Source organism: Salarias fasciatus, chromosome 1 (genome assembly GCF_902148845.1).
Source record: "Salarias fasciatus chromosome 1, fSalaFa1.1, whole genome shotgun sequence".
Lineage (NCBI taxonomy): Eukaryota > Metazoa > Chordata > Actinopteri > Blenniiformes > Blenniidae > Salarias > Salarias fasciatus.
Window position 1 is genome coordinate 22,484,893 of NC_043745.1, and position 11,110 is coordinate 22,496,002.

The window sequence follows — 11,110 nt, forward strand, 5'->3', positions numbered from 1 at the left end:
ACAGAGAACTGTAATCATTGGCAAAGATGTTCTGAGACATTGAGACATGGACTAAATCTGTTCCAATGTGATGAAATGAATGAGAAATATGGTTCAGTTGAGCAGTTACGGGGTAGTCTGGACATTTGTCTATGTTGTTTTGAGAACGTAATTTCTGTTTCAAGAAATGAGCCAAACCAATGGAGAAAAACTAAAACATCATGAGACAAAGGAGATTGGTATGCAATTTATTGTGACATACAATCTCCAAAATTCTTGGCAGAGAAATCTTGAATTTGTGGAGCAATCATTGAAAACAGGACAGATGAGTAAACACGGAAAACAATGAACCTTCAAAACAAAAACTGGTTCAGATTTATTTTTTATGTATTCTCACACAGCATATTCAGTAGCCTGAATAATAAAACACCCTTTTTAGTCCCTCGAAGTATATTCAGAAGAATAAAAACTGAATCTGCACCTGACAGCACACAAAATGGCTTCTTGATCAAATATCATGTTTATTGTCTGATTAACAAAGAAGCTTAAATCGTTTTCTGTGAAAATAGGATGTGGAAAATGATGCACAAATAAAAAACAGAGAAACATTGATCAAAACAGGATGGCTTCCTTTGCAGTAACTCTCCAAGTGTTGACACATTCTGGAAAACAAAAATACCCAAAAAAGAAAACCCATCGAAACCACTGATGATCGTAGAGAGGGAAATGCTCCAGCGTGATGCTTTATCCTGATACGGTGGGGCAGCAGCAGAGTTGGAGGGTCGCATCACTGGGCGGGGGCCCCGTCGGTGGGTGCTGTTTTATTGTCATCAGGCTTCATGGCTGGGAACAGCAGCACCTCCTGAGAAAGCACAAACATTTTCCACTGCTTAATGAAAGACATGAACGAACAGAAACCTCAAAAGAATGACAGAAAACTCCTGTTAAGGATGCAGGCTGATGAGCGCATGAATCGCAGGTGCAAAACTGCTCTGGCAATGTTGTCGAAAGTACAAACAAATAAACCCACACAAAATATGTATCGACTCAGCCTGACAGGGATGAGAAACACCTTTGTGGCTTAAAAATAAGTCTAGGAAAAAAGTCTAATATCTTTACTTTGATGTTGTTGGAGTCGGTGAGGAACATGGCGACGCGGTCGATTCCCATCCCCCAGCCGGCGGTCGGAGGCAGACCGTACTCCAGAGCTGTGCAGAAGGTCTCATCGATGAACATGGCCTCATCGTCTCCCTCAGCTTTGGCCTGTGGAGGGAAAAAAAAACAAAAAACAAGTCCTCCTCCATGAATAGAATGCACTGACAATTGTTTATGTAACAATTAGATGATGCCTTAGCTTTTTGAAAATCTTCATTTGTAGCAAGAGAGGAGTGAAAATGTGTGTGTGTGTGTGTGTGTGGGGGGGGGGTGTTCGCACACACCTGGGCTTGCTGCTCAAAAAGCTCTCGCTGTCTTATGGGATCATTCAACTCTGTGTAAGCGTTGCAGATTTCCTTCTTCATCACAAAGAGCTCGAAGCGCTCCGTCAGACCTTTCTGCGATCTGTGCCTGCAGCAACAGAGGAGGCGTCAGAACCCCAACCAGCTTCGACTCTCCACATGAAGACGAGGGCAGAGCAGAGTGCTTCTCACCATTTGGCTAGAGGGCTCATGATCTGAGGGTGGTCGCAGATGAAGGTCGGGTTGATACACGTGACCTCCAGGAAATCTCCAACCAGCTGGAGTTAGAGGAAAACAGAAACGCCCCCAAGAATTAGAATGTAACAGTGCCAAAAAAGAAGAACGACATTAAGACGTCAGACAGGTGGTGTTCAGCAACAACGCAGCACCTTGTCCAGGAGGCGAGCGGTGGTCCTGGGTGGAGGACATTCAACCCCCTTCTGAGCGCACAGGTCGTCGAAGAATTTACGCGTCTCTGCAGAGGGGGGAAAGAAAAAAAAAAAAGTGAAAGACCAACCAGAAAACCTCAATACAGAGACAGCATGCGAGATGACGCACTTCTTTATATTTGCACTGATTTCTTACCGTCGCTGTCGTAGCTGTCAGACGGGGGGAATTTGACTCCCATGATTTTCTCCAGATCGTGCGTCATGCTCACTCTCTTGAACGGCGGGGTGAAGTCGATCTCATAGGCCTGTCCCTCCGGACCGTCAGGGTGGTAAGTCACCTTGTATCCTCCAGTGACGTGCTTCACCATCCCTAAGAGCACAGCAGGAGCACGGCACGGAGATCAGGTCAGCTGCTTTCAAGCACATCTGATTCATGCACTTGTTATTTCATACTTTAAAGCAGAGCATTTCTGTGGGAGGATGTCAAACTGAGATGTTGAATAAAAGATTCAAATTCGCTTCCTTCAACAACCCCTGAAGTTGGCCAAGTAGCTCATCACTGACACCTGCTGGTCTTTCGATGAAGTTCTTTATATAATCAGGGAAGAATTCACAGCCCTGAATGAATTTATGGTGTATCCCTATAATTCAGGAACGACCACAGCCACTAATCTTGTATTCCAGGTTCATTTAGTTGGGACTTTGCATGTTCTCTCTGTGCTTATGAGTTTTGTTTGTCTTCTTTTTTTTTTTGCAGGTGACTTCAAATCGTGTCCTACTTGGATCGGCTTTAGTTCCCTGTGAGCCCAAGGTTGAAAAAGTGGGATCAGTACCAGGTGACATGGTAGGGTGTGAAACAATACAGTGATCAAAATATCACCTACTTGTAAATTTGCACTGTGAACAGCACGATTAAAAAAAAAAAAAACATTTTATCCTGTATATAAAAACACATTTAAAATCCTATACTTACATGAAATCCTATGAAATCAACATCAAAACCACTTAAAAAAAAAATCCTCGCTACAGATTATAAACTCCTGGCCTATTAGACCTTCCATTCATTCATATTCTCTGCAGTTTTATTCTGTTCAGGGAGGCAGGGAGCTGGAGTGGTGGATAACAGTCAACAACAAGCAAAGGCAGGGTGACCCCTGGACAGGTCAACAGTTCAAAACTGGACAAACACACACAAATTAGTGTCACAAATGACCTCAGATGCTTTTGCACTGTGGGAGGAAACTGGAGTATTTGGGAGAAAATCCACATAGAAAAGTAAACTCAGATCCACTTCATTGATATGAGCTGCGAGCGTCAACCACTGAAAAGTAGAAAATGTGCTTTTCAACATACGGACGGCTGAGTCTTGCAAATGACTTGCAAACTGCAGCGCAGCAACCACGGTTGTGGTTTCATTTACCTGAGAGTAGCTTTTCAGTGATTTCCATCAAGTCGTGGTAGTCGGCGTACGCCATGTAAAATTCACAGGTGGTGAACTCCGGGTTGTGAGTGAGATCGATGCCTTCGTTCCTGAACTGACGGCCGATCTCGTACACTCTGTCCATCCCACCGACCACCAGCATCTGGGGGAATGACACCAGTTTAGTTTGGAATGTCTGCACTAAAAATCACTCAAACAAATCTTTTCTTGTTGTTTTTATTCCTTAGAAAGGTATTATCACCTTGTGGTAGAGCTCAGGGGCGATCCTCATGTACAGGTTCATATCCAGCTCGTTGTGGTAAGTCACAAATGGACGGGCCACTGCTCCACCGGGAATAATGTTCATCATTGGTGTCTCGATCTAAGACAAGAACAAACATGACTCAGCAAGGCAAATCTACACCACGTTCAACTCGGTCACAAGACAAACGTGCTTCTATGTTTGACATAACGTGAAACGATGAGGCACGTGACGTGGTCAGCTTCTCTGTAACTGTTACCTCCAGAAAGCCCAGCTCGTCCAGGAAACGCCGCAGGTACGTGATGATTTTGGCGCGGGTTATGAACTTCTGCCTCACGTAGTCGTTGAGGATCAGATCCAAGTAGCGCTGGCGATATCTCGTTTCCTTTGAGATAACAGAGCCACGGCAGACATAATTAGGATTTCAGTAGTAGTTCCTGCTACTATAAATAGAAGTTAACTTTCTTACTATCACACACACAACTGTGACCAACTTGAATGTTTGTCCTCAACGCGTTTCCACTTTCAGTACTTTCAATTAATTTAGTCATCAATTATTTTGAGAGAAAAGAGGACGAAGAGGACAAAGTGAACATGATGCCAACGCAACACGAGGCTGGAGCCGTATCTTTTCCAATACATGAACAGTGCTATATACCGTACCGCTGTGCCACTTCATAGAGGCCGACAATGAAATGCAAAAAGGTTTCTAATGAAAAGTAATTTGGAAATTAGGTTAAAATCTGATCAGTTCTCGCTTTGGTGAGCAGATGTTGGATGCCTTTTAATGACCGTACAATAAACTTGAAACGGCCACAAAGAAAAAAAAAAAAAAAAGCAAAGGCTTTCTCTATCCTCAAATCTCCTTTTGGTTTCATTCTTACACACAGCGGCATGAATAAACACATTTTTTTTACTGCAGTTTAAAGAGAAAGTATGTACCGTTATAAAACACTCCCTACTGGGTTAAAGGAGTAGAACGTCCTTCAGTATTTGTTCACCAAGAACAAGCACAGGTTTATTTCCAGTGAGGAATAGATGACGAAAGTGCTGTTGAGCAAGGCAAGAAAGAAAAAGTATTCCATTTGATTTACCTCAATGTGAAAGTTTTAAATGATAAAGTAATGCAGCAAACTAATTCAATGTTGCATGCTGCGATTCCAGCAGCTAAATTACCACTGCTCGTCTTTTACGTAACAACTCTGAAAGTGCTTTATACCTGCTCTAACTGCACCTCCGAAGCAAGGCACCAAAGAACCAGTGACACTCATTTTAAATCCTCATTTCTAGATTTAAGTGTGTTTTCTGTGAGAAGAAAATCCAATGGAGGTATCTCCAGGGCGGTACAATACCTTGTCCTTGAGGCCGAAGTGGAGGTGGGGCAACATGTGCAGACATGGTGACAGCAGAGTCATCTCAACAGGAACGATGCTCAGCTCCCCCTTCTTTGTCTTCCCCGGGTTCCCGCGCACCCCGATGATGTCTCCGCGCCGCAGCTTGTTGTTGATGGCCGTGAAGGCCTCCTCCGACTTATAAGCCCTGTTGACAAGACCCACCAAAATGAAAAAGCTCACTGCACTCTTGAATGAATAACTGGAATAACTGGAATTAGACTTCCATATATTTCAATGACTATTACTTATTAATTCAGATATTTTCTGTTTCCAAAAATATCAAAAATAGTTTGTTTTTTAAACAATCGGAATAAAGTAAAAGGTTGCTTGGTCATTCGGTTTCACAGTGACTAGTTTAAAATTCAGTTGATGCCGAAGATTTAAATTTCTCTGGTGAAAAACGAAGAACTTGCTGCATGGTTTGCGTGCAGCAGCCCTCTTATCCACACCTCTGCTCCAGTTGTAGCTGGGACAGAGGTCATCCATCACCTCAGTTAACCTGTTTCACTTGCGTGATGTTCGTGCTGCATCAGTATGACCAGCTTGATCGTAATCACTTCTGAGAAATGTGTTTTCAAAACAAGAGCTGTCCTGGCCTGACCAATGCCTCACAACCAAAAGGTTTGTTTAGAATATGAATCAAGCATGATTTATCTTTAGGATTTAATGAAAATATTCTGGAAGAAAAAAGTTGATTATTAACATTGGCTAACTTCACCATGTTGTACATGTGCACATATGTGTATGAATCATAGAAGTGATTGAGTACTTTGAGTTTGCCATGACTTGCAACTTGACACCTTCCCCTCGCAGGTCATAGAAGATCAGCTTGGCTCCAGACGCCCTCTTAGCGTGGACACGGCCTGCCACACACACAGTAAGTTCATCAGGAAACCTGCTGCAGGGTGGCAAAGTACATACAAAACAGCATACTCATACATTAATCTCGGTACCTGAAACACTGAGAACCACATCTGTCAGCTGATCTCCTGGCTGCAGGTGGTTATATTTCTCAATGAACTCTGTAAGCGACAGGTCCACGTAGAACTTGTGTGGGTACGGATCCTCAGCTGTGCCCTTCAGCTCCTGGATGGCCTGAGTGCGAATCTTGTAGTATTGCTGTGTTGCAAACGACAGATTTATTATAGGATTTGTTTGTAAATTAAAGTTTAGAAATAAAAAAAAAACAGGACAATGCAATAGCCAAACAAAAGCCTCACATTTGGATCGAGCGTCTCTTCATCCAGCGCAGAGGCATGTTGTGCTCCCTCGTCGTTCTGTTCCGCTTGTTCTTTGACCTTGGCTTCTTTATCGGCTGCCTTCTTCTCCGCTTTCATACGCCGCTTCTGCTCACTGATGAAACAGAAAGGAAGAAATAAAAATGACTCACAGATTAGATGAAAAGTTTGAATTGTTTCTGATGCAACTGCCACACAACGGGTTTTGTAGACAGACAAAGTAAGGTGTTTACAGAAAACCACATTGCACAGTTCAATGGAATGTGGTTTCTTTAAACAAAAACAAACAAAAAACAAGCCTGACAGTAATGATCGAACATAGAAATCCATGCAGAAAACGGGGGAGGGACTACGTCTGCTCCGATGACAAAAGGTTGGTTGTTTTTCTCACTTTAATGGAAAAGCCACCAACCTTTTGTCACCTCTCCATCGGTTCCAGTAAACCTGAGCTGGGCCTGCAGCTGTACATGGGGGCGCATATTTTAACCACTGTCCCCTGAGCCGGGTGGCTTGGCACAGCTGCTGCCCGGCCGCCCTGACCAGACACAGCATGCTGACTTATCTCGGTCAGCAGACACACCTGAGAAGGCAGGAGGACATATACGCAAAGACAGAGGACAGGATAAACATGAACAGCTGACTCTGTCCACCAGGATGAGCTCAATACCGTCAACAAAAAGTGGGTCTTAGATGTCCTGGAAGTTTTTCCAGGAGAAAATCCAACTAACGTGTAGATGCAGATCGACAGGGCTCATAGCCAGATCTGAGTTTATTTTCCTTGAAAAGGTGGGGCGACATGATGGTGTTGGATAAGTGAAAGCGAAAGAATCATAACTGACAAACTGCTGGGGCGCCTTTATCTACATAAAATTTAGCGGCCGAATGCGCTGTATTTGGAATATAGCTCATCTCCACGCAGTATTTCACCCAGAGTGCAATCTGACACAATAAAAGCAGACCGTCAGACTGCACGAGCGACGTGTGGACCTTTGACTACGCGCCTCCTGGAACTTGTAGTTCCATCTACAGGCAGAAATCAGCTACATCGATCGGGTTACAACCGCGTTCCAGACTACAACTACCAGCATTTTAAATAGGAAATGCGTGTCGCGGTGTGTCGGTTCGCCCGGTGCCTCCATATGGGACCTTTTATCCTCTGACCGGGAGACAGGCGTTACGACGGGAGAGCCGTCAGAGAAACATCACGGAGAACATTTAACGCCGAAAGGAACCCGAGGGAGCTCCGAAGGCACGGAGAGTAAAGAATGGACTCACTTTTTGCTGAGTTTGTCGCCGTCCACCTCTGTCACGTCGGCCATGTTCTTGATGCTGCGCTCGAAAAGACCCACGAAGGAACGCGCACGCAACTCGCAGGGCTGCTGGCGCGGCGGTGTGTTTAAGGACCCTCGGAAACCGCGCCCACAAGATAAGAGTACTTTCGGTTTCTAGTTGACGGCGCTGTAAATCTACCATGCAGAGAAATAAAACAACAAAAACCGGTTCTCACTGTGGTGAGCGGGGGATGTTTTATGCTTTTTTTAGTGACCATGCAATAAACTTAAAGCAGCCATATAAAAAAAAAAAACAGTAGGATTGGCCACCTTGCCTGAGGACAAGGTCTCTGAAGTCAAATCTTTTGGTTTCATTACACATGATGGCATAGATAGATAAATAAATAAATAACTTTTTTTATTATAGAGGAAGTATACTGTTATAAAACATTTCCTACTGGGTTAAAGGAGTAGAGTATCTGTCAATTCACTAAGAACAAGAACAGGTCTATTTCCAGGAACAGACAAGGGAAGTGCTGTTGAGCAAGGCAAGAAAGACAAAAATAATCAATTTGATTTGCCTCAGTGTGAAAGTTTTAAAAGATAAAGTAATGCAGCAAGCTAATTCAGTGTTGTCTGCTGCGATTCCAGGAGCTAAATGAAGGTATCTCCAAGGCTGTACCGTGCACGCAACTCCTACAATAACTCCTGTTGAGAAGACCCACCAAAATGAAAACTCTCTCCCTCACTCACACAGCCTTACAAGCAAAACAGGATGAGGATGACCTTGAAGGAACCCGTCTTGTTCAGTTTCCAGTTCCTACATTGTTTTCTGCTAGGAGACAGTGGACAAGAGAAACTTATCCAGCAGCAGTCATGCATACCTGTGTTTTGTTGTTCTTAATTTGAACTGTGTTTTGGATCCTTTTTTTTAAGTCAAATGTTCACTTGTTTTGTTAAATAAAGATGACGTGGAGGTCACTTGTGTTGATCCCTTTAATTGCGCTGCTATAAGGAAGTGTACAAATCCACATGAGCTGAGTATTACACAAGGAACAGTATGGGGTAGAAAGTAACGATTAAGATTAAATAAGCTGTACTGTCTTGATAAAAGCATAAATAAAGCAGTGTGAAAAATATAATTTTTTTTATATCACTGAAAACTGATAAAAACTGATTAAATTTATGAAAAATAATCGCAACTAATCAGTCATTTACACATGTCTTTGGATTTTGTGAGAAAAGTGGACGACTGAGAAGGAACCAGAGCTAACATTATGCCAACACAACACGAGACTGGATCCGTGTCTTTTTCCAATAAGTTGACAGTGCTAACCACCAGTGCTCGGTTCTGGCTTTGGTGAGTGGAACATGTTTGATCCCTTTTAATGACCATACAATAAACTTGAAACTGCTGTAAAAAATGAAAGGCTTTCTTCATACTCAAATCTTCTTTTGGTTTCATTCTTACAGTTAATGGCATAAGGATGTCCTGTGATAAAAACATTTCGAACTGGGTTAAAGGAGGTAAAGGAGTAGAACAGCATGATTAGTCCAAAAACACACATGTGAGGGTAACTGTCTTAAGACAGGGACAACCTGATGAAAATGTGGGAAACTCATGTGAGGACAGTGTTCAGTGGTGTTCTGAGGAATAAAAGTGTCATAATGCACATGAATTTTTCATGGTCAGTACTATATTTTCAAATCATTATGGCTTTTATATGTTTGTTTCTTACATATATTATATGACATACTGTGTAACAGATGGTCCAAAACCCAGCACTTATTTAGCACTGACTAAGTTGAGAAAAAAAATGGGGGGGGGGGGGGGGGGGGGGGTGTCAGTGGTTGGCACTTATTTTGCAACTTGATGGCAAGATAGCAACAAAAAACAAGTGGTGTGAAACCTCTTCTACTGTAACAACACATCATCAGTAGAGTAAAACCAACCTGTCTCATGCAGGTCTAATCCCAGCTCACATTCCCCATTAGTGGGTGAACAATGCAATGTTTTTTAAAACATTTATGTTTTAAATGCTGCAAAGCACTTTGTGTTGCTTTTTTAAGTGCTACATAGATAAAGACTGATTTTTTTTTTTTTTTTTTTTTTTTCCAGGTGCAAATCCTTGATCCGGCTCAAAATGGTCCCATATATGTGAAGGTGCAGTTTCATAGACTATATACTAAATTACTATCCAGTTTACCTGCAGAGTATGAACAGTACATATATTAAAAGGCTGCAAACTGAAGCAAGATGTGAAAATAGGATTTATATTCAAATAAATACTTCATATATATTTAATATATTCACAAATTCTCATGTTATATCACTTTAGCTTCAGTTAGGGTGTGTCCATTTCACTCTCAAATGCTACATTATTGATAAGTCTATCCATCTAACCATCCTTTCTATGTTTGACTGGAACCTACACCGAGGGACGTTGAGCTCTGACCCAAATGGCTCACTGCAGTGGCTGCTTCCTGTTTTTCTCCGATAGTCTATAAACACACAGGGGGGTGGGGTGGATGGGTGGGGGGTGGCGGGGGGAGGTGGGTGGGTGGTGGGGGACGGGGCGGGGTGGATGGGGGGGTAGATAGGGGGGTGGTGGGCTGTGGGGGTTAGGGGGTTGGGGAAGGTGCGCGTACGTGTATGTGTATATGTGTGTGGGTGTGTATGTGTGAGTATGTATATATGTTTTTGTATGTGTGGGTATTTATGTAGGTGTATGTGAGTGTGTGGGTGTGTATCTGGATATGTATGTGTATGACTATGTATGTGTAAGTGTGTATGTGTGTGTGGGTATGTATCTGTGAGCGGGGTATGTATGTGTGTGAGGGTGTGTATCTGTAAGTATGTATGTATGTCTGTACGTGTGGGTGTATATGGTGGGGCGATTGGAGCTATGTATGAGAGAGTGCGGTGTCCTGTGGGGGGTGGCCCCGGTGGGCCTGGGGGCGGTGGGCCCTGGGTCTGGGTCCTTCTGCTGCCCCCTGTCTGTCCTCACCTTCACTCCTCCTGATGCATGATGGGTGTGTGCTTCTTGGGTCGGTGGCTCTCTGGCCATGGTCGCTGTCCGCCCTGGTCCTGGGGGGGGGGGGGGGCGCTCCTGGCCCTGTCCTTCATCGGGGGGCTCCTGGGTGATGGGGGTGCTGCGGCATCCCCGGACCCCCCTCTCCCCCCGCTCTCATGCACACACACGTAGGGCTTTGGGAGGCGGGCTTATCAAGTTGGGTGTGGTGGAGGGGGCCATCTAAGTGGCCCCAATCACTGCACGCTTCAGTGGCTCGCCTCTCAGTCTTAATTGCACTTAGTCATCTAACATGACCAAATACATACAAACACACACGTCGGGGGGTCTTGGCGCGCTGTGTCGGGGGTGGGGCTGTTCAGGTAGATGAGACTGCTCGTTTGGCCTCACTCGCGGCACGGTGCCCTGGATCTCGGGGTGCGTGGCCGGAGCGCTGGGGGGTGTACTGGCCAGGGGTGGGTAGCCGCCCGTGTGGGCTGGTTCTCCCGGATGGGTCATGGCCCTCCGCCTGGGTGGGGGGTTGGCTCCTGGGCTCTTGAGCCTTGGGCTCTCGACCGGCTCCTGCCAGTCGTGGCTCCGCGGGGCCCGGGCCCCGGTACTGCCGGGGTCCCCGGCCGGGGCTTTCCTCTGCCCCGTTTCTGGACTGGAGCGTGGGCGTCTGCCTGGGG

The 11,110-nt window shown here is 44.6% G+C and overlaps 1 protein-coding gene across 2 annotated transcripts; it reads right to left on the reverse strand.

Annotated features, from left to right (window-relative positions):
* Positions 1-211: 211 nt before the first annotated feature.
* On the reverse strand, positions 212-7,556 carry kars1 (lysyl-tRNA synthetase 1). Of its 2 annotated transcripts, XM_030095669.1 has the most exons (15): positions 7,415-7,500; positions 6,552-6,719; positions 6,122-6,254; positions 5,855-6,020; positions 5,671-5,764; positions 4,860-5,046; positions 3,767-3,892; positions 3,508-3,627; positions 3,246-3,408; positions 2,022-2,195; positions 1,826-1,911; positions 1,629-1,714; positions 1,419-1,545; positions 1,099-1,242; positions 212-841 (listed from the first exon to the last, which is right to left on the reverse strand). In XM_030095669.1, exons 2-15 carry the CDS (start codon positions 6,689-6,691, stop codon positions 767-769), a joined length of 1,821 nt encoding a protein of 606 aa, XP_029951529.1. In that variant the 5' UTR covers positions 6,692-6,719; positions 7,415-7,500; the 3' UTR covers positions 212-766. The 2 variants fall into 2 exon arrangements, with proteins under 2 accessions (XP_029951529.1, XP_029951536.1); XM_030095676.1 differs by lacking the exon at positions 6,552-6,719 and having other exon boundaries at positions 7,415-7,556.
* Between the last annotated feature and the right edge of the window lie 3,554 nt (positions 7,557-11,110).